The 27,572-nt window shown below is 48.1% G+C and overlaps 1 protein-coding gene across 2 annotated transcripts in view; it reads left to right on the forward strand.

The window, feature by feature from the left end:
• ATAD1 (ATPase family AAA domain containing 1) overlaps window positions 1-27,572 on the forward strand; it is a 291,020-nt gene that overhangs the window by 108,058 nt on the left and 155,390 nt on the right. For both annotated transcript variants that reach the window (XM_078642892.1, XM_078642891.1), the window contains exon 2: window positions 13,065-13,244. In XM_078642892.1, the coding sequence (XP_078499018.1) occupies window positions 13,074-13,244 (171 nt within the window). In that variant the 5' untranslated portion in view covers window positions 13,065-13,073. The remainder of the gene's footprint in view (window positions 1-13,064; window positions 13,245-27,572) is intronic.

Below are 27,572 nucleotides of genomic sequence, written 5' to 3' on the forward strand. Positions count from 1 at the left end.
TCAGAGCATGTAATGGCAGATTGTTACCAGATATACCGGGTGCCCATACTTTCAATAGACCAGATAGAGGTACCACAATAGAGTACATATTGGTTAATGTGGAATTCTGGGCAAAAGTAAAAACGTTTAAGGTAATCCCGAGGGTTGAGAGTGACCATAATCTTTTAACGCTGGAATTAGTCACCCACCTAGGGACACATAAAATACAGACTGCAACGGATTCCTTATATAATGAGAATTACCTGCAAACAGCGGGGGTAGACTAATTCGCTGGGCGAAGGTGGCATTAGCCCCGGACACGCTAGCGGAAATTTATAACAATGTAGCTGGGGCTCTACTAGTGGCCGCGACATGTCAGGGTCCAATTTAGATCCATCAAGTCTTCTGGCCCTCCAGCATACTCACAATGAGCTCTACACCGCATTGGCAGACTATTTCTATACCACTAAGCCTGGTAGGTCTGGAGTCCGGAAGAACGAACACCACTGGTTTAATAAAAACTGTAGGGCGGCGAAAACCACCCTGGTAAAAGAGGTAAAAATTGGGTCACTCAGCCGGATTAGGAAGGCAAGACAAATCTATAAAAATCTAGTCACAATGGCCAAGTCTGAATGGGAGGCGGACAGATGGGACAAGGTCAGCAGGGTGCTCGCCGCCCGGGACTATAGGTCCTTCTGGAATTTGGTCCGGGGGGGGGATCGGTGGCCGAGAGGTCAGCCATACTTCCCAATCTTAGTGAGGACACGTGGCTTGCTCACTTCAAGCCCCTATACTCACTTGGCCCCCTAGACCATTCAGTTGCTGCACAGGAATTACCACGACCATCGGCTACTGTGCCCCTGTCTGGTACGGTTCAAGTCAATCATCCTTGCACACTGTTGGAAGTTAACGCAGCGCTTAAAAGCCTGGCTGCAGGGAAAGCTCCAGGCCTGGACAGAATACCCAGCGACCTTTACCGGTCTGAACAAAGGGTCTGGGCGCCCTACATCTGTGTTCTGTTTAATGCCATTATGCAGGGCCTGGATATTCCTAAGACATGGTTGGGTGTGGAAATTATTCCCATCTATAAAAAGGCTTCCCCCCTTGACCCTGCAAACTACCGGCCCATCAGTTTGATCGACGTATTACAGAAGCTCTTCGCCCGAGTCCTTCTGTTCAGGTTGCCGAACTGGATAGATGACCACCACATCCTAACCTCCCTGCAGGCAGGATTTCGGGCAGGGGTCTCTACGATCGATCAACTGTTCGGGCTCCAGCTCATATACTGGAAGACCGCTGTTCTAGGGGCGGGTAGTTTGTATCTGATCTTTGTGGACCTTAGGTCCACCTCGACCTAGTCAACAGGGATAAGATTTGGGCCCTGCTTTTGGAGTTCGGTGCCCCGACTTATCTCTGCGACCTTTTAAGGCGCATGCACGAGGGCAATTATGCCAGGGTCAGGTTTGGAAAAGGTGGGGAGTTGTCGGCCCCGTTCCCTGTTGATAAGGGCGTGAGACAGGGGTGCGTCCTGGCCCCTAAGCTCTTTTCCCTATATCTTAACGGGCTGATCGCACACTTAGCGGGGGCTAGGGATCTGGATCCCCCAGCCTAGCAGGGCGGAAAATACCGGCCCTAATGTTCGCCGATGACACCCTCTTATTGTCTAAATGATTTGGGGGTGTCCAGCGAACAATGGAGACTTTCTGTGGCTTCTGTAGGATGAGGGATTTGGAGATTAACGTCTCCAAAACCAAATATATGTTGTTTAACTCTAAAAAAAAATGTATTGTCCCCACCTGCACATGGATGGATTGCCTTTGGACCGAGTGTCCACATTTGACTATTTGGGGGTCACCCTTAATGACAAAATGGATTGGACCTCACATGTAGCCTTGGCCAATTTGAAATTGTCTCAATCCTCGGGTGGCATTCTAAAAGCTTTTAACGAAACGTCCCAGAAATTGGTGGGTCCGCCGGTTGAAATATACAAAGTGCAGGCGCGCGGGGGTGCGATCTATGGAGCTGATCTCTGGGTGTATGCCAGTACTCCTTCGCTTTCCCTTATGGAGAACAGCTTCATTAGACGCATTTTGCGACTTCCCGGGAGCACCTCCCTAACCCCCCTAAGGTTCGATCTTGGCTTAGTCCCTATATAGGAAATCGTTTTGAAGCGTCCACTGTTATATTGGAGACGACTTCGGTCCGCTCCGGAATTAGAGAGTTACAGAGAAGACTTGCGCGATCTTTTGTCCAGGAGTGGTGTGGGAAAGATCCCATGGCTGAGCCATATCAAGCATCTCACTCTAGCACTCGGTATGGGGGATCTGTGTTCGTCCCCTGAGGTGGCCTGCCCCCAGATCTCTAAAAAATCCTTGAGTCTGGCTCTAAACCAACATCATCTTGCTAGTGTTCTTTCAAATCCTTCCATGGGTAGGCTGACCGAGCACTTTCTTGATTTCAAGGCACTCCCCATATTTGAGAAATTCCTGGACGTTATTCAGCCTCCATTGGCTAAGAAACTGTACATCCAATTCAGGCATGGCTCATTGCCCCTTAGGGGCCTCACGCACAAGTGGACTGGGACACAATTAGTAAGCACTTGCCCCGGGTGCGGGGGTGCAGAGGAGACCGATCAGCACGTTCTGCTCTTCTGCCCCTCGTACCATGGGGCGAGGGCCAAGTGGATAGTACAGTACTGTAGGTCCAGGGGTCTCAGAGATTTTAGGGAAGTGCTGAGAATTTTAAGTTACGACCTTGGCTGTGTTCGCAACATCAAGGTTCCTTTTATCCATGTGGTACATTAGGTGTGCAATTTTAAAAGGAAGTCGAAAAACACCCCCCATCAGATAAGGGTTTTCCTCCTGATCATGGGGGGGGCTTTTTCCCCTTGGAGAACTGTGTGGGGCCTTAGTTACTCTTTCTATGTCTGTCATTATGATACAGGAGTGTGTCCCCACATTGCCTTCAATTGTCCTTTTGTATATGTTTATGATACAGTTTTTATGTGAAGTTGTTTTAACTTGAACTTTTTTTAAAATTAGCCTATGAATTGTAACTTGTCTTTTTATGTTTTTTAACCGAAATAAAAGCTTTGACTGACTGACCATCATTGAGCTCCAACCCTGAGCTCAGGAATTGGAATATTTGCTGCGTACACTGGCGGTACAAGTAGCTCTCCTAGAACTCTGTGCGGGGGCAGTTTGCATCAAAATAATATACCTGTGGTGGGCCTACGGAGGGCTAGGATGCCGTCACAGTTTTATTTTAGTGAAGCGTGCCCACCGTGTTCCTGTTCATCGCTGGCCACTGGGATCCAAATCCTGGCTGTTCTTGTTTCACTTCCTGTATTTTTGCGATAGATGTATCTTGCGAGAAGTGCGGAAACTGTGGGAAATCGCGGTGGACAGCGCAAAGATAATGTTCTTTCCGGATTACACATTGATGGTGCAGAAGCACAGACCGTCCTTTTTTTTGCAGTTAAGCGCCGCTTTCATGAACTTGTCATTCATTATGCGCTCCTGTTCCCGGCAAGCCTGAGAGTGATATACGGGGTAAAACACTTTTTAGGTTTTGCCTCGCCAAAAAGATGCGCTCTGCGCATCTTTTTCGCGCAGGCGAAAACCTGATGAGAATTGTAGTGTGCTTTGGGTCGGCCCTCCTCATTCATTGGCTGGCTCCGTAAATGGAGCCTTGCCATTGGACGAGGGGCCTGTCCGTCAATGCCGGACCAGACACGGGGGCGTTCCCGACATTCTTTGGCTTTTGCCGACGTCACGCGACGCCGGGAACGCCCCCGATTCTGTTCCGGCATTGCCGGCACCTCCCTTGCTCTACTGTCATCACCACAACACTGCGCCCATTTTATCCCAAGCTAAACACTCGGAGAGGCGCAGTGACCGGGTCTTTGAAGGCCGCTCTCCCAATGAAAACAAGTTTTCTCTCCGAGTCAGCACGAGCAGGAAGACGAGCAGCGCGCCTCCCAGCTGGCCTCTCGCATCAGCATCCAGAGCTGCCCTGCGCGGTGTGTAGCTTCAGTGGAGCTTCAGAGTGCAGAGTGGAGCTTCAGAGTGGAGCTTCAGAGTGGAGCTTCAGAGTGGAGCTTCAGAGTGGAGCTTCAGAGTGGAGCTTCAGAGTGGAGCTTCAGAGTGCAGAGTGGAGCTTCAGAGTGGAGCTTCAGAGTGGAGAGTGGAGCTTCAGAGTGGAGCTTCAGAGTGGAGCTTCAGAGTGGAGCTTCAGAGTGGAGCTTCAGAGTGGAGCTTCAGAGTGGAGCTTCAGAGTGGAGCTTCAGAGTGCAGCTTCAGAGTGGAGCTTCAGAGTGCAGAGTGGAGCTTCAGAGTGCAGATTCAGAGTGGAGCTTCAGAGTGCAGAGTGGAGCTTCAGAGTGCAGATTCAGAGTGGAGCTTCAGAGTGCAGAGTGGAGCTTCAGAGTGGAGCTTCAGAGTGCAGAGTGGAGCTTCAGAGTGCAGAGTGGAGCTTCAGAGTGGAGCTTCAGAGTGCAGAGTGGAGCTTCAGAGTGCAGAGTGGAGCTTCAGAGTGGAGCTTCAGAGTGCAGAGTGGAGCTTCAGAGTGCAGAGTGGAGCTTCAGAGTGGAGCTTCAGAGTGCAGATTCAGAGTGGAGCTTCAGAGTGCAGATTCAGAGTGGAGCTTCAGAGTGCAGAGTGGAGCTTCAGAGTGCAGAGTGGAGCTTCAGAGTGCAGATTCAGAGTGGAGCTTCAGAGTGCAGAGTGGAGCTTCAGAGTGCAGAGTGGAGCTTCAGAGTGCAGATTCAGAGTGGAGCTTCAGAGTGCAGAGTGGAGCTTCAGAGTGGAGCTTCAGAGTGGAGCTTCAGAGTGCAGCTTCAGAGTGCAGCTTCAGAGTGCAGCTTCAGAGTGGAGCTTCAGAGCGGAGCTTCAGAGTGGAGCTTCAGAGTGGAGCTTCAGAGTGGAGCTTCAGAGTGGAGCTTCAGAGTGGAGCTTCAGAGTGGAGCTTCAGAGTGGAGCTTCAGAGTGGAGCTTCAGAGTGGAGCTTCAGAGTGGAGCTTCAGAGTGGAGCTTCAGAGTGGAGCTTCAGAGTGCAGATTCAGAGTGGAGCTTCAGAGTGCAGATTCAGAGTGGAGCTTCAGAGTGCAGAGTGGAGCTGCAGATTCAGAGTGGAGCTGCAGATTCAGAGTGGAGCTGCAGAGTGCAGATTCAGAGTGCAGAGTGGAGCTTCAGAGTGCAGATTCAGAGTGGAGCATCAGAGTGCAGATTCAGAGTGGAGCTTCAGAGTGCAGAGTGGAGCTTCAGAGTGGAGATTCAGAGTGCAGAGTGGAGCTTCAGAGTGCAGAGTGGAGCTTCAGAGTGGAGCTTCAGAGTGCAGAGTGGAGCTTCAGAGTGGAGCTTCAGAGTGGAGCTTCAGAGTGGAGCTTCAGAGTGGAGCTTCAGAGTGGAGCTTCAGAGTGGAGCTTCAGAGTGGAGCTTCAGAGTGGAGCTTCAGAGTGGAGCTTCAGAGTGCAGATTCAGAGTGGAGCTTCAGAGTGCAGAGTGGAGCTGCAGATTCAGAGTGGAGCTGCAGATTCAGAGTGGAGCTGCAGAGTGCAGATTCAGAGTGCAGAGTGGAGCTTCAGAGTGCAGATTCAGAGTGGAGCATCAGAGTGCAGATTCAGAGTGGAGCTTCAGAGTGCAGAGTGGAGCTTCAGAGTGCAGATTCAGAGTGGAGCTTCAGAGTGCAGAGTGGAGCTTCAGAGTGCAGTTTCAGAGTGGAGCTTCAGAGTGCAGAGTGGAGCTTCAGAGTGCAGATTCAGAGTGGAGCTTCAGAGTGCAGAGTGGAGCTTCAGAGTGGAGCTTCAGAGTGGAGCTTCAGAGTGCAGAGTGGAGCTTCAGAGTGGAGCTTCAGAGTGCAGAGTGGAGCTTCAGAGTGGAGCTTCAGAGTGGAGCTTCAGAGTGGAGCTTCAGAGTGGAGCTTCAGAGTGGAGCTTCAGAGTGGAGCTTCAGAGTGGAGCTTCAGAGTGGAGCTTCAGAGTGGAGCTTCAGAGTGGAGCTTCAGAGTGGAGCTTCAGAGTGGAGCTTCAGAGTGGAGCGTGGAGCTTCAGAGTGGAGCTTCAGAGTGGAGCTTCAGAGTGGAGCTTCAGAGTGGAGCTTCAGAGTGGAGCTTCAGAGTGCAGCTTCAGAGTGGAGCTTCAGAGTGCAGAGTGGAGCTTCAGAGTGCAGATTCAGAGTGGAGCTTCAGAGTGCAGAGTGGAGCTTCAGAGTGCAGATTCAGAGTGGAGCTTCAGAGTGCAGAGTGGAGCTTCAGAGTGGAGCTTCAGAGTGCAGAGTGGAGCTTCAGAGTGCAGAGTGGAGCTTCAGAGTGGAGCTTCAGAGTGCAGAGTGGAGCTTCAGAGTGCAGAGTGGAGCTTCAGAGTGGAGCTTCAGAGTGGAGCTTCAGAGTGGAGCTTCAGAGTGGAGCTTCAGAGTGGAGCTTCAGAGTGGAGCTTCAGAGTGGAGCTTCAGAGTGGAGCTTCAGAGTGGAGCTTCAGAGTGGAGCTTCAGAGTGGAGCTTCAGAGTGGAGCTTCAGAGTGCAGATTCAGAGTGCAGAGTGGAGCTTCAGAGTGCAGAGTGGAGCTTCAGAGTGCAGATTCAGAGTGGAGCTTCAGAGTGGAGCTTCAGAGTGCAGATTCAGAGTGCAGATTCAGAGTGGAGCTTCAGAGTGCAGATTCAGAGTGCAGATTCAGAGTGGAGCTTCAGAGTGGAGCTTCAGAGTGGAGCTTCAGAGTGGAGCTTCAGAGTGCAGATTCAGAGTGGAGATTCAGAGTGGAGCTTCAGAGTGCAGAGTGGAGCTGCAGATTCAGAGTGGAGCTGCAGATTCAGAGTGGAGCTGCAGAGTGCAGATTCAGAGTGCAGAGTGGAGCTTCAGAGTGCAGATTCAGAGTGGAGCATCAGAGTGCAGATTCAGAGTGGAGCTTCAGAGTGCAGAGTGGAGCTTCAGAGTGCAGATTCAGAGTGGAGCTTCAGAGTGCAGAGTGGAGCTTCAGAGTGCAGATTCAGAGTGCAGAGTGGAGCTTCAGAGTGGAGATTCAGAGTGCAGAGTGGAGCTTCAGAGTGCAGAGTGGAGCTTCAGAGTGGAGCTTCAGAGTGCAGAGTGGAGCTTCAGAGTGGAGCTTCAGAGTGGAGCTTCAGAGTGGAGCTTCAGAGTGGAGCTTCAGAGTGGAGCTTCAGAGTGGAGCTTCAGAGTGGAGCTTCAGAGTGGAGCTTCAGAGTGGAGCTTCAGAGTGGAGCTTCAGAGTGCAGAGTGGAGCTGCAGATTCAGAGTGGAGCTGCAGATTCAGAGTGGAGCTGCAGAGTGCAGATTCAGAGTGCAGAGTGGAGCTTCAGAGTGCAGATTCAGAGTGGAGCTTCAGAGTGCAGATTCAGAGTGGAGCTTCAGAGTGCAGAGTGGAGCTTCAGAGTGCAGATTCAGAGTGGAGCTTCAGAGTGCAGAGTGGAGCTTCAGAGTGCAGATTCAGAGTGGAGCTTCAGAGTGCAGAGTGGAGCTTCAGAGTGGAGATTCAGAGTGCAGAGTGGAGCTTCAGAGTGCAGAGTGGAGCTTCAGAGTGCAGATTCAGAGTGGAGCTTCAGAGTGCAGAGTGGAGCTTCAGAGTGCAGATTCAGAGTGGAGCTTCAGAGTGCAGAGTGGAGCTTCAGAGTGCAGAGTGGAGCTTCAGAGTGGAGCTTCAGAGTGCAGAGTGGAGCTTCAGAGTGGAGCTTCAGAGTGGAGCTTCAGAGTGGAGCTTCAGAGTGGAGCTTCAGAGTGGAGCTTCAGAGTGGAGCTTCAGAGTGGAGCTTCAGAGTGGAGCTTCAGAGTGGAGCTTCAGAGTGGAGCTTCAGAGTGGAGCTTCAGAGTGGAGCTTCAGAGTGGAGCTTCAGAGTGGAGCTTCAGAGTGGAGCTTCAGAGTGGAGCTTCAGAGTGCAGAGTGGAGCTTCAGAGTGCAGATTCAGAGTGGAGCTTCAGAGTGCAGAGTGGAGCTTCAGAGTGGAGCTTCAGAGTGCAGAGTGGAGCTTCAGAGTGGAGCTTCAGAGTGGAGCTTCAGAGTGGAGCTTCAGAGTGCAGAGTGGAGCTTCAGAGTGGAGCTTCAGAGTGGAGCTTCAGAGTGGAGCTTCAGAGTGGAGCTTCAGAGTGGAGCTTCAGAGTGGAGCTTCAGAGTGGAGCTTCAGAGTGGAGCTTCAGAGTGGAGCTTCAGAGTGGAGCTTCAGAGTGCAGATTCAGAGTGGAGCTTCAGAGTGCAGAGTGGAGCTTCAGAGTGCAGAGTGGAGCTTCAGAGTGCAGAGTGGAGCTTCAGAGTGCAGAGTGGAGCTTCAGAGTGCAGATTCAGAGTGGAGCTTCAGAGTGCAGATTCAGAGTGGAGCTTCAGAGTGCAGATTCAGAGTGGAGCTTCAGAGTGCAGATTCAGAGTGCAGATTCAGAGTGGAGCTTCAGAGTGGAGCTTCAGAGTGGAGCTTCAGAGTGGAGCTTCAGAGTGGAGCTTCAGAGTGGAGCTTCAGAGTGGAGCTTCAGAGTGGAGCTTCAGAGTGCAGATTCAGAGTGGAGCTTCAGAGTGGAGCTTCAGAGTGGAGCTTCAGAGTGGAGCTTCAGAGTGGAGCTTCAGAGTGGAGCTTCAGAGTGGAGCTTCAGAGTGGAGCTTCAGAGTGCAGAGTGGAGCTGCAGATTCAGAGTGGAGCTGCAGATTCAGAGTGGAGCTGCAGAGTGCAGATTCAGAGTGCAGAGTGGAGCTTCAGAGTGCAGATTCAGAGTGGAGCATCAGAGTGCAGATTCAGAGTGGAGCTTCAGAGTGCAGAGTGGAGCTTCAGAGTGCAGATTCAGAGTGGAGCTTCAGAGTGCAGAGTGGAGCTTCAGAGTGCAGATTCAGAGTGGAGCTTCAGAGTGCAGAGTGGAGCTTCAGAGTGCAGATTCAGAGTGGAGCTTCAGAGTGCAGAGTGGAGCTTCAGAGTGCAGATTCAGAGTGGAGCTTCAGAGTGCAGAGTGGAGCTTCAGAGTGGAGATTCAGAGTGCAGAGTGGAGCTTCAGAGTGCAGAGTGGAGCTTCAGAGTGGAGCTTCAGAGTGCAGAGTGGAGCTTCAGAGTGGAGCTTCAGAGTGGAGCATCAGAGTGGAGCATCAGAGTGGAGCATCAGAGTGGAGCATCAGAGTGGAGCATCAGAGTGGAGCTTCAGAGTGGAGCTTCAGAGTGGAGCTTCAGAGTGGAGCTTCAGAGTGCAGATTCAGAGTGGAGCATCAGAGTGGAGCTTCAGAGTGGAGCTTCAGAGTGCAGAGTGGAGCTTCAGAGTGCAGATTCAGAGTGCAGATTCAGAGTGGAGCTTCAGAGTGCAGAGTGGAGCTTCAGAGTGCAGAGTGGAGCTTCAGAGTGCAGATTCAGAGTGCAGAGTGGAGCTTCAGAGTGCAGAGTGGAGCTTCAGAGTGCAGATTTAGAGTGCAGAGTGGAGCTTCAGAGTGGAGCTTCAGAGTGGAGCTTCAGAGTGGAGCTTCAGAGTGGAGCTTCAGAGTGGAGCTTCAGAGTGGAGCTTCAGAGTGGAGCTTCAGAGTGGAGCTTCAGAGTGGAGCTTCAGAGTGGAGCTTCAGAGTGCAGAGTGGAGCTTCAGAGTGCAGATTCAGAGTGGAGCTTCAGAGTGCAGAGTGGAGCTTCAGAGTGCAGAGTGGAGCTTCAGAGTGGAGCTTCAGAGTGCAGAGTGGAGCTTCAGAGTGCAGAGTGGAGCTTCAGAGTGCAGAGTGGAGCTTCAGAGTGGAGCTTCAGAGTGCAGAGTGGAGCTTCAGAGTGGAGCTTCAGAGTGCAGAGTGGAGCTTCAGAGTGGAGCTTCAGAGTGGAGCTTCAGAGTGGAGCTTCAGAGTGCAGCTTCAGAGTGGAGCTTCAGAGTGGAGCTTCAGAGTGGAGCTTCAGAGTGGAGCTTCAGAGTGGAGCTTCAGAGTGGAGCTTCAGAGTGGAGCTTCAGAGTGGAGCTTCAGAGTGGAGCTTCAGAGTGGAGCTTCAGAGTGGAGCTTCAGAGTGGAGCTTCAGAGTGGAGCTTCAGAGTGGAGCTTCAGAGTGCAGCTTCAGAGTGCAGCTTCAGAGTGCAGAGTGGAGCTTCAGAGTGCAGCTTCAGAGTGCAGAGTGGAGCTTCAGAGTGCAGCTTCAGAGTGCAGAGTGGAGCTTCAGAGTGCAGCTTCAGAGTGCAGAGTGGAGCTTCAGAGTGGAGCTTCAGAGTGGAGCTTCAGAGTGTCAAGAGCAATGCCAATAGCTCTAACTTTAACAAAGGCAAAACCATTGCATTGTAAATGCTTGTTTTCAGCTTCCCTGGAGATACCTGGGACTAGCTGGAGATGACGGGCCTGTCGGTGGTGGACCTGTCTTCTCGGGTGGGCGCTGCTGCCCATGTCGGAGCGGCGGCGTGGCCATTGACCCCGATATTTTCGATCCTCTTAATCCAGAAATGCATATGGGAGAGACTCCAGGCCTTGCAAAATGCTGCTGCAATATGAGACGCCACATGGGGCTCCATGCCGGAAGACGCTTTGGTTAAATCTGGCAGTGATGACGGCTCAACAAACACTTGGCCGTCCATTGTGTACTCTGCATCTCCACCTGAAATCACGCTGCAGACTGCAGAGGACATTTGGTAAAGCGCTGAGTCCTCACCACCTGGCGGTCCACGGCATGCTCATTGACTATACTCTGACACGTCCTCACCCGATTATTCATTTACCTATTGTCCCCTTTTTCATTGCATTTCAAAGTAGTTTCATTGATCAATATTAATGCTTTGATTAACAAAAGCATTTAATGAATGTTCTATTTTGGTAACAAATCTGTATTCTAAAGTAGGTACATGGATTAACATTGATGCTTTGATTCACAAGAGCATTGAATAAATGTTTTTACGTTTTGGAAATAAATCTGTTGATCTGATGAACTTATGGAAATTTTGTCTGTGGTGAATTGTTGATGCTAATATAAAGTTATATGGACTACCTTGACCCTTTTTTTAAACTTACTGGTGTTTTTGTTACCGGGGCCGGCAATATTGCCCCCCGTAACAAAATCCGGCCCTAGCAAAAAGCTCAGCTACAATCCCCCTCCCCCCCGGGAGCAGGCCGAGCAGTTTGCCAGCGCTGGTTTCGGTTCCCAGTCCGGCCTTGGCTAGAAGGCCCCAGGCATGTGTCACGCAATGCCTGATTTAGGCGCATTCAGCTTTATATAGTACCTAGGGCTTATCTTACTCCTGCCAATATAAATCGATATTACCACAGGGAAAATGCTGCTTACCTCCACTGCGTCCACAGACGCAGACTTGCTACATATGCTATGGTCCTGTCCATCTCTACACAATTACTGGTCCAGTGTCATGTCAAGCCTCTCCGCCTGTACTGAATGCCTGGACCCACACAAATGGGAAATATGTCTCCTGGGGCTGTACCACAGGAGCAAGAAACACAGGGCTACTTCCCGCTTCCTAGACCTGGGTTTCATAGTAGCCAAGTGCCTTATCACACATAGGAACGCTTCCAAGCCCGCCCAATCCCCCCCTCCCGTTTATAGCCTGGACGCGCTCAATGTTCAGTTGTACACATGCGGAAAGCGTGGCCTTGCACAGAGAGGGTACACTTGGTCTGAGGAAATATCCCATTGCCACACTCTGAGATACTACTTTATCAGGCAGTCCAACTACCCGCTTGACAATGCAAATTATGCTGCACCCCCTTTTGGAGATTTAAGGCGCTGAGCATAGGGCTTCTGGCTTTGATTAACCCCTGTCGTTAGCTGTGAAAGCCATGCACTCACACGTTCATATTCGTTCCTGCTTGTGGATTACTGGCAACAACCTAACTGACTGAGATAGGTGGTGACATTGGGGAGGGAGACATTGCTGCATGAAGAGTCAAATATTTTTTGTATTATGGTTGTTCTTGTTGTACCATTGGTTCTGTAATATGAATCTGTAATCGCCAATCGTATGTCACATAGTCCCTTGCTGAGTATGTAATGTCCTATAATGGAATATATATTATGCTATTCGTTATTGCGTTATCCTGTTTTGCAAAACAAAAATAATGCGAACAATTCAATAAACTGATTAAAAAAATCAAAATCATGCCTTATAGGTCGGTTTGACACTTGGTATGGACTACTTTTACTAGGGTGAACTACCACCCATTTGCATGATTGATGAACTACGCTTCGTGAACGCTTTGGTTTTTACTACTGGTTTTTTTTTTGCCTATTTTTCATGAATACCATACCATGGTGACCAGTGAGTGCTAGACAGAAGCTTTGAAAAAGTCTGCTTCAGACAAAACACGTTAGCTGTACATTTTATGAACACTTGCTGGAAACTGGAAGTTCACAAACTATTCTTTGTTTGTATTCATGGATTACGGAAAGCACTTAAATAAGCATGCATATGAACAGTTGGGCTGTTTATTAAGGCAAAGAGGGGCTCTTACTTGTTTTTAGCAGATGTTAAGTGTGCCAGTCCCATTTTTTGGTTGTATGTGGATCATAACCTAGTGGGGCTACAATGTATTTAACACCCTTAAGTTAGCAGGGTGTTGGGTACTGTATGCAGCACTTTTGATCTGTTCTTAATCATTCTAAGTAGGTTATTGGACTCACTAACCCTAAAAGTTTTGTTCAGATGTGCGATTTATTTATTTCACTGCTACCTTTTTTGCATGTATACATTGCTTGATTGGTGTTACATGTATTATTCTATCCTCCCTCAGTTGACCTCCAAATGGATGGCTAGAAAGGTACTGGTTGAGCTGGGTTAAGCCACAGACTCTCTTTCCTCCACCTTTCTTGGGTCTTCACGATCTTTTATTCATTCTGAAGACTAGTCTTATTGGCCTCTGTCATATGCCGCTCATGCTTCCCCTACCTTCAGTGTATTGGGTATTCAGAACAACTGTCAACACGTGACAGAAACTCTGGTTTTCACAGCAATGTCATATTTGCTGTTTTTTATTCTTGCCTCTTGAAGCTTTTTCAGTAAATCTTGACATTTATGTTTTGCAATTTATGCCTGGAAAGCAGGTTCATTTTTACAAAAAGTGTATTCTTCAAAGAGTACTTTTTGAGTAATATATAGGCTATAAAAGATTTTGAATATTTCCATTGCAATTGAGTTTTATTTCTTTCTGCAGGTTAAATAAATGGAGAAAATGGTACAAGCTGAAACCTTTTCACGTCCTCTAAGTCGCAATGAAGTTGTTGGTTTACTCTTCCGTTTGACAATATTTGGAGCAGTGACCTACTTTACCATTAAATGGATGGTTGATGCTATTGATCCTACCAGAAAACAGAAAGTTGAAGCCCAGAAACAGGTATGATCTGTAAAATAACCTTTGTCTTGGTATCGCAAATCTGAATGTTTTATATTGATATCAAAATGGGCTAACCGCTCTAATAGAAATCAGTTTTCCTAATTCTTCTCAGCAGTGTTGATCCTTTTTGGAATCGTGTACATTACCACATTGAAAAAGGTCCATCTTCACATAATGTTTTTACTGGGATGGGTCACCAAATTAGTTGGCAGGTTTTAGAAGTTTGATGATAAATACGCCAGTTCTTCTGTGTGGTGAGTGAAGAGTCCTAGGTGCTACAAAACCTACGGGGGGATGCTGAAGGAAGAGTTTTTTTGTAGATATTGTCTCCTATTGAATTTTCTTAGTGAAACATTTGAATTTTTTTTTTTTTTGATAATCAACTTTATTGGATTTTCAAAACACGAAAAGTTCATTGGCAGCAGGTTAATCATAATTAAGGGGAACATAGCATTATTCACAGTTAACAGGGCACGGGCTACCCGACCGAGTCTGACATTGCAGATCAAATATTCATTACAGGTACAAAAAATTAGACAGATCGTCACAGTGGCAGCAGGTTAAACCATTTACCCCACATTTTACTAAACTCCGGACAACCTCGGGCCTCGAACAGAGACTCCTCCTACATCCCGCACCAGTCCACTCACCTCCTCCACTTCTGCACCGTCGTTGCCTTAGCTTGGGACCAAAGTGCCGCAATATTCCTTTTTGCCACTGCCACAGCCGTCCCCAGGAAACGCTTATCTGCCCTGGAGCCATCTAAGCCGTCGAACACCCCCAGCAGCATACGTCTCGGGTCATGGGGAACCTCCCATCCCAGGGCCTGCGTAAGTTCAAGCTCAACCCCTCTCCAGAATGGCGCTAAGGCTGGGCATTGCCATACCATGTGATAGAAGTCAGCCGGCGCGGCTTCACAGCGCGTACATGCTGGAGATGGTCTCATACGGGCCTGGAAAAGGCGCAGCAGAGTGAGGTAGACAACATGCAGGTAATAAGGTTGCACCAGGCACAACTTGGCGGACGTGGTCAGGGTTTTGGGCACCATTAGGGCATCTCGCCAATCCACCTCCTCTAGGGGGCCCAACCAACCCTCCCATCGAGCCCTGAGCCGATCTAGGGATGCGGGACCATTATTAACTAGTGACCGATATATGCAGGACACCCCTCCCCTCCCCAGATTCCCCATCATCACCTGAGCCTCCAGTGGGCTAAACTCTGGAAAAGGGGTAGGGGATGGAATGTGTGCGTGGAGGGCATGTCTGAGTTGTAAATATTTGTAGAATTGGGAATGGTGGAGGGCATGTCGCTGTTGCAGGTCAACAAAGGAACGAATGTGGTCGGCCACCCATACGTCTCCAAGCAATGAGATTCCGACGAGATCCTAGCGGCGGAAACCCTGTAAGGACAAGACCTCACATAGCCAGGTCCGTTCCAGAGCGGTGTTTGTCTAGTGAGCTTACGGTCCCACCGCACGTGGCGCAGGGCAGTGCGCCAAGCCATGAGTACCGTTCTCGTGACTGGGGGTAGGGCCTGTGGCACCGGGCTACCATATGGGAAGGACTGGATCTGCGCGAAGTCTGTCGTGGCAAGTACCACTCGGTATGCTGGGTCGGACCAGCCGTCCGCAAACCAGTCGTGGATCACGATGAGCCTCGTAGCCAAGTAGTAGAGGTGGAGATTGGTCACTCCCATGCTTCAGTCGAAGGGGGGGGATACGACAGTGCGCCAGGGATAGACGTGGCCTCCTGCCTCCCCAGAGAAACCGGGTAAGGACGCCGTCCAGTTCTTGGAACCAACTCCCCGGGAGGTGGATGGTGATGTTCTGCAAAATGTAAAGGAAGCGGCGGAGAATCATCATTTTAAAGAGAGCACTTCTGCCCAGGGGATTGAGGGGAAGGGCCTGCCATCGCTTAAGGTCGGACTTCATCCGGGTAACCAAAGACGCGACATTCAAAGCCCATTCGAGCTCTGGCAAAAGGGTGATCCAGACGCCCAGGTATTTGAACGATTGCCTCCGTAGGGGAATATTCGTCTGCCAATCAAAGCAGGCCGGTGAGGGATGTAATGGGACCAAAGTCGATTTTGCCGGGTAGAGTCTGGAGACACGCTCAAAAGCGGAGAGGACCTCCAGGCATCTGGGGCCAGAACTGTCCGGGTCCGCCAGATAAAGCAGGACGTCATCCGCATAAAGGGCCATCTTGTCAACCTGACTCGAGTCCCAGGCCCAACCTCTGATGAGTGGGTCTTGCTGGATGAGCGCCGCCAGGGGCTCCATCACCAGCGCGAACAAGAGGGGTGAGAGCGGGCACCCCTGTCGCGTACCCCTCCGGATTGGGAAGGTCTCAGAAAGTTCGCCGTTGATGAGAACACGGGCTCTGGGGTTGGTGTAAAGGACCTTGACCAGGTGGCGGTGTAAAAACAGGTCAAGGACAACCAATATTTGCCCGGCGGTATCGCCTCTTTAACCCACAAAATCTTAACCAATGAAGAGGCAGGCGCTGGAGACTGGAAGACAGGAAACAAGGTTTATTCTCTCCGGAGGAGAACACATCAGTTCGGATAGCCAGTATCGTCACGAGGTGCTCTAACCGCATCTCTGAGGCCTGGCCTCTTATACACAGTTTTATGATCTTTATTGCAGGTAACACATTCTTGCAATGCTTTGAAGTATGAAAGGACATCCTCGGAATCTCCCCTTCAGGCCCGTTCCCACACACATTTACAGTTGAAGTCCCCACCCCGGTCACAATAGGTGATGATTATCGCGCAGCTGGACATTCCGCCGATTCACGGAATGTGTGGGGTTGATCGGATATCATAGGGTGGGGGCTTTGATCAATTCGAGGGTCCTTTAATGGGGGAAGCTTCCTACTGTACGGGGGGGGGTAATAAACAGTATCCGCAGGGCCAGGTGGCGGCCTGGGAACGGGGAAGACAAACGGGCACACAGGAAAAGGGGTTTGTATCGAAGGGTCTGGGACCATGAAAGGAACGAAGGGAGGTGTCGCGCTGGGAACAGGATGGGGTTCTGAGGCAGAGCTGCGCTGAAGAGGGGTTTATGACCCAAGGCATGTGAGAGCGGGGGGGGGGGTGGCCAGTGCGTGGGGGGCTTGTGAGGGCGAAGGGCTGTGCTGGGGGCCAGTGGCGTGCAGAGGGTGGTTCTGATCGAGGCACCTAAAATGGCGGGTGCGCACGACAAAAAGTGTGGCATCAGGGGAAAAGGCAAGATGGCGCAGATAATGTTTACCAAACCGTACTAATTTTCCACAGCGGTAGGGAAGGCCGGAAGCCCATCCTCTCCAGCACATCCCCAAAGTACGCCCAGTCCAACGTATCAAAGGCCTTCCCAAAATCAAGGAAGAGCAACGCCAGGTACAGGGTTAGGCGACCACGGTGAGTCATAGCCAAGTGAAGGCGACGGATGCAGTGACGAGTACCCCTGGTGGGCATGAACCCGCATTGGCCGGGATGGACCAAACATTTTTAATTTTAAAAATTCACTTTTTCATTTGTGAGGGTTAAAAAATGATATTGTCACTGAGTGAAAACTTTTAGTTGTGCCAGAGCATTGATTGTTTACTGCTTGGAGAAAGCCGCCTTTTTGCTTGGATGTGGGAAGATATCCCTGTTGAGAAGATGTTTTCATAGTTTACTTGTGTTTTTGAACTCTTGGAGTTATTGCGGTTACTTAGGTTTTCTCCATTAGTTCTTGGTTTTTTTGAGGATTCTTCTTGTTTGCTCAATTGATTTTTAAGAACCACCATTGTCTTGGTCTTGTTCTGGATTTTTTACATTGTAGGTGAACCAGCTGATTTCTTTCTTGGTGTTGTGATATTTATTTTGTTGTCTTTTCAGCGTTCCTGAAAAAGTCTGTCTTGATGTTTGATTTGATTTGGATGCCACGTGCTCTTGGCACCCAAAACATTTTCTGTACAATTACAAGTCATCTGGTTTTTAGGTGTGTGGGCTGGAGTGAGTGAGATTGTGGAACAAAGGATGAACAACACCCTACAACTGCATGGTAAAGGGATGGCGGTAGCACACATGGTTGGAGCCATAGAACATAAGGTTGTGTTGTCTGTCTGGAGTGTAAGTAGGGAGGGTGAAGAATTGTCAGGGGTTAGAGCTGATAATTGTGATGTTATAATCTGCTTCTCTGTTTATACCTGTATTGCATTTCTTATGTATATACTGAACTTTATTTATAGTTCCAAGGTTTCTCTCTTTTGGTGTGACAATTGGGGACACGGAATACTTCTTTTGTGCCGTTCGCATGCACGATTATATTCTATGACTTATATAATTAAATACAAAATTCTGCATCCAGAGCGGCTAGGTCAATGTTTTTGCATTTAAAAATCAATTTCTTATTGTAATTAGTTTGCTATTGATAATTTACACATATATTAGTGTTGTCAGCTTTAAAGATTGGGGCTTCGCAGTATTAGGTAGTCTAAGATGGAGCTGGAAAGCTTGTTTAACCATGAATCTGTGATGCAGATTTTGTCAAGTATACTCCAGATGTGCATTTACCATCCTGGCATTAAGAAGCATTATTAGAGATGAAGGAGTGGTGGGGTCTGGCTAAAGTTCTCAGTCTAGTGATACTGATGTAGATGAGGGTGCAGGATGCATATGCTTCTGGGAAGGTGGGGCTTTTACTTCTCTTTTCCTCCCGATGATGAGTTTGCGTATGTGCAGCCACATTTTGTAGCGTAAGTGTGAATGCAAGTGAGAGGGAAGATAAGTCGATATCAGATCAGCAATGCATCCGGTAGCTGTCCGATTTAAGAAGTTAGAGATTCAGATGTATTGATCTGGTTAGTGCGTTCTTCAAAGGCCTGATCGTTCAAGTATCATTGGCAGAATGTAGATGGCGTCCTATTACAAATCGTAGCTCTATCAAAAGGCAGCAAGGGACTCTTATTATTTCAGTGAACTTAAATTTTGGTGAGAATGGTGTAGTAAGGCATAATATTTTCTGTGGAAGTAATCAAGCTGTGCCGACAGAACAAAAGGAGGTCACGACCGCGAATGCCTTTGAGCAGAAAGAGAAAGTCACCAGGGGATTGGAGTAGAGGCCCCTGAGTGGTTTCTAGTACCTTGATTTCAGATGTGCTAGCAATAAGCAGTTAAGTTACACGCCCTGGATGTTTTCACATTTTTCTTAGCCGGGTCCTGACTACATGGCATTTGGATCTGTTGCCCTCAAGAGGCCAAGATGTATATGAAGGCCGAAACGCGTCCGCGTCGACAGGTTTTGACAAGAGGAGTCTGACGACAATTGGATTAATCCTTTAATGATTTAATGCACAGCTTTATAATTAAGGTTCTTGAGAAATTAGAACTTGGTGTGCAGATAAGACGACCTCTGAGTGTATTCCCTTTATGTAATAGGTGAACACTGTCTTTTCGACCAAGCGGGTAGAAGGAACCTATGAATTTTTGTGAATTTTCAGAAATTATGATGAACGATCAAAATTACGATAATTAAATTCCGTACTTTTGTGTCCTTGGTATGTTATTGTTTTGTTTTAAAGAAGGAACATGAATCAATGACAGGACTGTGTACTGTTAATAGGGGAATATACAGTTCCCTATGTAAATATATATATATATATCTTTTCCTCCTTGCCACTTTTTATACTTTATCGCTAAATATGGCAGCTTCATTTTACCTGTTGTGAAAGACAAGGCTGAAGCAGGCCCAGTGTGTAGTCTAGTGGTGGTGTGCAAGCTGGGAAGTTACTGGCAGATTTCAAATTGAGAGCAGGCTTATGGTTCACCAAATGCAGCATGTGTACTGGGTTCTAGCTCCCAGCGCGGGAGTCATGAGCCCTCTACAACAGTGGTTATTGAATGCTATAAGTGTTCAGAACACAACTAGAATGTTTAAAATAGAAACCACAACCGATTTTAGCATTTTTTCAGCCCTACATTTAGTCAGGGAGACATCATGGAAATGAGGCTGGTTTACTCATAGTTGAAGGTCTTTATGAAGGATTCCTGGTACAGTAGTCTCAAAAGAACTTGACAGGCTGGTTACGGTATTCCAGCAACATTTGTATGAAAGGAATTGGTATATGACGTTCTAGATAATTAGATAAAGACATCTCTTAATAGGAAAGACCACTTGGGCTATGCCTTTTGGGCTGAGTCGTTTAGGGTGAGCTTAGGCAATCTTATTTGGGAACTTGGTGAAAGGCCTCTGCTTCAGTTTTCCAGCTCCTCTAGAGTAAATTACAATCATTAATTTTGTTTTGCCTTCTTGTGCCATCCACTATGTTGTTGCGGGGATTCTGCTTGTACACAGAACTATTCAGAAAAGGGGGTGGTGATGAACAGAGTGTCTGAATTAAGCAGACCACTCTTACCCAGTCCAAAGATCAGGGCTTGATCCATCCCCGTTATTTATCTCACTGCCCCATCCCAGCTCAGAACCTGGCTATATGCAAATTAGTCAGTCCCTGGCCCAGTGCATCATGGGAACAGGGCAGACCAAACTACCAAGCCAATTCTTCACCAGAAAGGAGACAAGCTACCGGGGACCGGTTTCTGGCATTTCAGCCTCTTCGGCCCGGCTTGCTTGAATCCTGATGGAGCAGTGAGAAAGGGACTCATGTCTGAGTATACCCTGCCACACCTATAGTGGCCAAAAACGATTCAGAAAAGGGGGTGGTGATGAACAGAGTGTCTGAATTAAGCACAGAACTATGCACAGGAACCCAGGACCTCAGTGAATTGTGGTGTTCCAAAAAACGCACCTCAGTACCCAGAACCCCTAACCGACTAGCATCAGTGTCTCTTTAGCTCTCCGTCCTACAGCAAAGCTACCAATGATTAGACAACCCAGAACATGCGACTTAGGATACTCTCAGGAATGGTGGGAATCAAGAACACACTTTCGTTTTTATTCTCATACCAGTCCACAACGTGAATAATTAGAGACACGGAAACGTTGAAAATGTTTATTTTAACGACGTGCTCTAAGATGCAGTATTTTTGATAACATAAGCAGCCATATGATAAAAAATAATACAATCAGCATTGTTACAATTCCATAAAACACAAAAGGAGAAATCACATTATGATGATAGTGAAACCGGTCCTATAGCGCCGTGTGAACCACCCTCCCCTGCTAGGATCTAGGTTTTATAATAATAGAAGTTCTCTTAGGCTTCAATGGGCAACCCCATACCTCCAAGATCAGCAGTGGTGAATCACATCACAGGATCAGCAAAGCTCTCTCACTGGAAAAGGTTTTTCTTCAAGTGTGTTAAAATCATGCATGCAGTGCAATATTAAAAGCACTAGAATTTCAGCTAGCTGCAGCTGTGCTTGTGTTGTGTCTAGAGCGTGGGTCGATCAACCTGAATAACAGCATACATTGGAATGGTGACCTTGAAGGCTTCTGCATGCAGTGTACAGACTAAGACGCAACAATAGGGCAACCCAATATTCCCCAAGGAACTGGGTATATTCAATAACCTAGCATAAATGATTCCTCAAGGATCATCTAACGTTTTTTTGGATTTTAAATTAGTCACATCATTGAACACAATTCCATCAGACTCAAGAAATCTTTATCGAAACAAATATTTTTATCATAGAATTAATCTAGATACATATAAACATATCTTCATAGCACAGCATAGGCATAAATCCATCTATCGAATCATGTATGGCAATTCAATGTCTACTGCTTCTTTGTTTCTGGCATATGCAGTAGTTGGTTGTTTTGGAAACTGTTAAGAATTCAAGAAGAAGACCTACTGCGGATCGTCTGCTCACACAAAAAGAGAACAGGTGGATTTGGGCAGCAAAAACGGTAGAAAAGGGATTTAATTTGTTTGTGTTGAATGGTAAATGTTGGCCACCCTCCGGTAATTTGATGTAGACCTCTGATGTATGATAAATTTCAAGCAGGAATTCTTTGGCAAAAAAAGTTTGTGGCAGTTTTATTCACAGTGAACTTGGAGGTTATTGTAACAGCTGAGTGATTTCTGATTATCGATTTCCAGCAGCCGCCGCCAGTAGTGGGAGTACCGGCCGGGCGGTGACGTGGGGAGGGGGAGGGGCAGGGGCAGGGGCAGGGTGGGGGCTAGTAATGTATGGAATCCGGACATTAACAGGTAAGTAAACATAAAAATAAATAAAACTAATTTAGTTGCGCGCACTGCATCACCAAATGCGATGCAGTGCGCGCAACGAAATTCGTTTTATTTATTTTTATGGTTACATACCTGTTAAGGTCCGGATTCCATACATTACTACCCCCCACCCTGCCCCTCCCCCTCCCCACCGGTACTCCCACTACCGGCCGCGGCTGCTTTCCAATACAGAGTTATGTGACTATATTGGGAAACTGTGAGACTCCCACTATGGGGTATACCATAGGTTATGACCATCATAGTTACACAGATAGAGAGGGATATTTCATCCTGCACAATTTAAGTTCTTGATAAGTTGTTACTGTCTTTTAATCTAATCAATATTAGGCGGTTGTAGGGAGGAGCCAAGATGGCGATCGGAACGGTCGCATAAACGCCTCGCTCCGTGATCCCTTCCTCCCCGCCATCTATCCTGTCTTTAATCCTGTTCGGGGCGTTCCGAATTTGGTGACCAAGGAAGAGCCTTCACTTACCGTCTGTTTCCGGGACTCCGGCGTGCAGTGGTTTCTGCGATCTGCCCTTGTCGTCCTGCTGGCCTTCCCGGCCCTGACGCCGGGGCCTCGAGTGCAGTGTCTGCCCGGAGGTGTTCTGGGTGCCGGCGGTCCGGGACCGGTGGAGAGACCCGATGGCGGGAGCCTGAGAGCCGCGGACCGGAGAGACTGGAGCGGACCCACCCCCGATAGTGGGCCGCCCCGCATGCTCGTTATCCTGCCGGACCGGAGAGAGAGGCCGCGTTGTCCGGCACCCCTTGGGTGATACGCCCCTCCTGTTGATTGTCCCGCCTGGGAGCCGGTGCAGGGCTCCCCGAGAGTTGTGGGGAGCACGCCCGTTCTTCTGGTGACTCTCCTTTCTCCGCTGAGCGCCATCCGCCGCGGATCTACTGTGTGTCCTGGGGCCTCCGGCACTCTTGGTGGACTTGGAGGCGGACGTGATAATGGCGGCGGGTGCTGTGCTCAAGATGGCGGATGACCCCTCGGAGTGTCTTCCTCCTGGATACAGGGACGTTGCTGTATTTGCTCTCCCCGGCCCTTGTTTGCTTCGGGCGGCCCCTACACGGAGTGCTGTCTTGCTTGCCCTGGCTGCTCTACGGATCGACCTGTCCTTGCAATGCCGGGACTTGGAGTTGCGGATCGCCGCCATGGTTGCTCCGCCATTTTGTGGCGCTGTGTCGTCTCCCCGAGTTGGTTTCGTTGTATCTCCTCCGGCTGCTGTGCTGGTATCTCCGGATGATTGCTCGATTCCATGGGATCAAGTGGACTTGATGCCGATGCTGCAGTGTTTCCTACATCCTGATTTCTTTGTTTCGTCCTGGTCGGCCTGGATTTTGTACTTGACCACGTGGATATTTGGTGTTCTTTTGTATTCTGACTGCAGCCGAGCTTTCCTGGTTGCTTCTTGGTGGCCGGGACGCTGTTCCACAAGGATTCCACTTGTTTCCCCTAACTGGTATGAGCCCACTATATCGTACTGTTTCTTGGCCATGTCGGGGTCTGGCGGTTCTGCTCTTCGTAGAAGTGGACAGGGGTGATCGTGCCTGAATGCCTGCGGAACTTTCGCTTTGTTACTGGCATCTCCGGGCCTCACTGTCTGGACAGTTTCTGTCTTCATCCTCTGTGTAGGCTTTTCTCAGTATCCTATTTGTCCTCGATTATTGATCTTTTGTTGCGGGTGGGGAGGTGTTCTGTGTTCCGATCGCCGGCTCCTCTCCTCTCTCTCTCCTTTTTCCTCTTCTTTTCTCTTTTTCTCCTTTTCTTTCTCTGTTATTTCTCCCTTTCTCTTTTCTTCTATCTTTCGGGTGCTTCTGGGGCGACAGGCACGCTGTTTAGTGGGGTAGGCCATAGCCATTACAGTGATGTAGGGTGGGGGGGTGTTTGTTATTTTAGTTTGTTTAGTTCTATGGTCCCTTTTTGCTTCCTTTCTAGGGGGTGGGCTATGTCCCTTTTTCTTTCTCCTTCGTTTTGCGAGTGTCTGCACTTTCTCCTTTTCGGGGCGGGTGGGCTGTCTATGTGACGTCCTATTAAATTGTTTGCTACGTTTTGTCCTTGATTTTTGACCCTTTGATGGGCATAGAATGTCTTTGGGATTCGCCCTACTATGGTTACCTGATTGCGTGGGGGGCTATATCCCTCCCGTCCCCCCCCCCCTATCTTCTTTTGTCTATGTTGCATGACGCACTGGTAGATATGGCTGCTGCCTCCTCTATAAATCATAAAATGGAACCTTATTTATCCTGGTGCCTACTGTGTAACGATTTTATTCTTCGTCTATACTGTATTCAGTTTGCCATACGCATTGTTGTTGCTCCTTTTTATCTCTCCTGCTTTTGCGGCCGGCCCCTGTGGTTGTAGGCCTGCGCTTGTACTGATACGCATATTTCAATAAAGGTTTAAAAAAAAAAAAAAAAAATATTAGGCGGTTGTGAGGCCTGTCGAGCATATTGCCTGACTGGTTGCTGTTTTATATGGAAGGTCAGGCATAACATTTGGTTCCAAGATGGCCGACATGTTACTTGAGGCCCGATCACATGATCCTAAAAGGGTCATGGAGAGTTTGAGAGGCGACGGCAGCACTCGACTGGTTTGGTGAGCGAGCGAGAGCAGGACTGATTCAGACAGTAAGTTAAATGACCAATATGTTGTAGATAGGATTTGGGCCGTTAAGACGATTTAACATCGTGTTTACAGCAGCGCATTAAGTTTTTGTCTCCTCTGCAGATAATATACGGGCAGAGTATAGCGCAATCTTCGTGTGTGAGTACTGTTTGGATTTGTTTAGTATGTGCTGACATTAGTGAATGTTGATAATATGTTTGGATACACTAAGAATACCAGAGACCTTTGGAATTTATGAGCATATATTTATATTTTGTTTGTAGACCTATCACATATATGCAATAAAGAGGCGGAAGGTAAGATAGAAGGACCTACATATATGGTGTTCAATGTTGGTTCCTTATGATAAACGAAGTTGTTCATGGTTGGTTGTGGTTACTTTTTAGGACACGACGGTTGAGGTTTTAACTACCTGTCATCCGTGTGAGTAAGTAGGTTTACATACATATTTATGTTGTTTGTGCCTGTCACAATTATATAATGCGCTGCACTAGTGGTGTGATTGGATTATAGGTGTAGAGGTGTTACACATGTATTACACACATGGTAGTACATTTGATTTGAGGTGTAGTTAAGTGGTGGTTTAATGTACACTTTGGATCACCTGGTTTGGTGAGGGCAGACGATACACATTTTTGTACTCAAGGAATTTTTGTAAATATGTTTCTGATTATGTATATGTTGTTTTATGCTAGATTCATGGTGCAACCCATGTCCTGATGATGGTGTCGATGAATACCAGTTTGTGAGACCGAAACGTTGACGCTATGACACTTTTTTATTGTATACCATTACTAATCAATGTGTTTGAATTGTGTGTATACTGATAAGTAATGTATATATGGCCAAAATGCTAACGATGCCCAAATACCTGTGTATAAAAAGTGTCAGAAACTACTACATATGCCAGAAACAAAGAAGCAGTAGACATTGAGTTGCCATACATGATTCGATGGATGGATTTATGCCTATGCTATAAAGATATGTTTATATGTATCTAGATTAATTCTATGATAAAAAAATTTGTTTTGATAAAAATTTCTTGAGTCTGATGGAATTGTGTTCACTGATGTGACAAATTTAAAATCCCAATAAACGTTAAATGAGTCCCCAAGGATCATCTATGCTGTGTTAGTGTACAGACTAAGGTCGCGATGAAATTCTAGGGATGTTAAAAACAAGCTGTTCTCATGCGAGGAAAATCAAGCAGTTTAACAACAGTTACATGTAGTGTTGTGTGCAAAAGCTGCAAAGTGGCAAAATGGCGTTTAAACATCTAATAAGCATATGCTAATATAGCAATGTGTGCAAGCAGGGCCCTGTCTTTATTATAATGTTGCCCCCATATCCACTTTGCCTGATTCCTAACTGGCGAAGCACCCAGCTGTTGGAGAAAGTGAACGTTATGGTATGCCGGGACAAAACCTTCATCACCTCAAACTCTATTACTCAAACAGTTCAAGGGAAACCCGTTATTGTATTGTTCAGTGCCATTAACATCCACATATACTGATGAATCCAATAGTTCAGTAGTAACCAAATCCTGCCCTTGGGAAAAATACTCTTCAATACTATTAAGAGGTCAATGTTTTTTTTTTTTTTTTTTGGTAAGACTTTATTTGCATTTGCCAAGTTTGCAGTACATACACAGCAGAGCAGAATGAAGCAGTTCTTAAACAATCACAGTTCTATAGTGCAGCACAGCTATTCAGCCGACAACCTTCCGGTCCGGCAGCAAACGTTTGGTATAGCACATCAGGCAGTCAGAATACATCAGTAGCTGGTACGTCGTCTTACTTTTTAACTATATAAAACAAACAACCCAAACTTTAGACTCATGCCAATAAAGATAGACAGAGGTAATCATTCCAGTCATCCCCAATGTCACTTACTAGGCCCAGGTTCCTATGGTACCACCTCTCCTCCTCCCCACGCCCGTTTAGTTGGTATCTTAGTCTTCCAGCTCTCCGTCATCGTCCGAGCTATCGCCCTCATCCTCCGGAAGCGGCTCGCATAAGTCCCCCCTGTACTTATTCCATGCCGCCCAGATTGCGTTCCACTTGCGCGGGTTAGCCCTCATTCTGTACACTGCACGTTCGATCAGCATCAGTTTGTCCATAGTTTTACACCATAATGCTAGTGTAGGTGTTTCCGCCACTCCCCACCTCTGCGCGATGTCGCGTTTGGCCACCATAGTTCCAATTATGACCCATTGCTGTTTCCGGTGTGACAGGTCAGTCCCCTCCCACACGTTCAGAAGACACATACGTGGGTCTGGTGTCAGGGAAGTGTCAAGGGTCTGGGAAACGGTGCGCATGATTTGCTGCCAGTAAGTCGAGATGGTCGGACATTCCCAGAGCGTGTGTAGCAATGTTCCTTCCTCCCCACACCCTCTGAGGCAATACGGGGTCTCCGCCCTGTGCATTTTGTGTAGCGATGTCCTGGTGTAATAGACCCTGTGCAGTATTTTGAGCTGTATTAATCTAAATCGGGCCGAGATTCCCGCCTCCCGTGGTGATGCCAGTGCGGTGTTCCAGTCTGTCTCCTCCATGGAGCCTAGCTCAGATTCCCACCTCTCCTTCAGCTGTTGCAAGGGATCTGGTAAATTGTTCAATAACTTGCGATATGTAAGTGAGGTGGCGCGTGCTTGCATGAAGTCTGTGAGAAGACGGTCCTCCAGAGGTGAGGATTCCGGGACTGTAGATCCCGGTTCAATGACCGCCATGAGTGCATGCCGTATTTGTATATATCTGTAAATCTCATTGGGGCTTAATGCATATTGTTGTTACAGGTGTTGAAAAGGGATCATGCCAGCAGAAATCCACAGGTCTCCCACCGTTGAAATGCCAATATTGTCCCACTGGGTAAAGCCCTTACTGGATCTAAGACAGCCTAATTGTTTAGTGTCCCACAGTGGAGTGAGTTTGGTTATGACTCCTTTCCATTTAAGCCGTGCCAGTGCCTTATGCCATAGTGCGACTGTGTGTTTGGTCGGACCGAGTAGTGTCTTCGCGAGGCTTGGTGTATACAGCGGGGCCAGCAAACTGTGTGTCCCTAATTGTGTTCTGTCTGCGAAGTATGCCGGGTCATTCTGTGGGGCATGGATCCAGTGATTAATAACTTTGAGTTGTGATGCCCAGTAATAGAGCTCCATATTTGGTAAGGCTATCCCTCCATCGTACCACCCACGGTTAAGCTTAGCGTGCGCTATTCTGGGCGGACTCTCTCCCCACAGCAACTCGGTCACCATTGCCGTCACTTTTCGGAAATATGATGGTGGAATCAGGACCGTGGTGTTTTCCAGCACATAAAGGAGGCGCGGCAGTGCCATCATTTTGAACAGCGCCGCGCGCCCCAGCAGTGTGAGGGGTAAGGTCTTCCAGTGTCGTACATCCGCCCGCAGATGGGTAAGGGGAGGTGTCAAGTTTAGGTCGTAGAACGCATCCTTGTCACTAGTGACCTGGATGCCCAAGTATTTAAACGAGGCATCGGCTATAACCAGCGGGCAACTGGTAGGGAGAAGTGGCGCCGGACCTTTTAGT

The sequence above is a fragment of the Lissotriton helveticus genome, chromosome 5_1, assembly GCF_964261635.1.
Source record: "Lissotriton helveticus chromosome 5_1, aLisHel1.1, whole genome shotgun sequence".
NCBI lineage: Eukaryota > Metazoa > Chordata > Amphibia > Caudata > Salamandridae > Lissotriton > Lissotriton helveticus.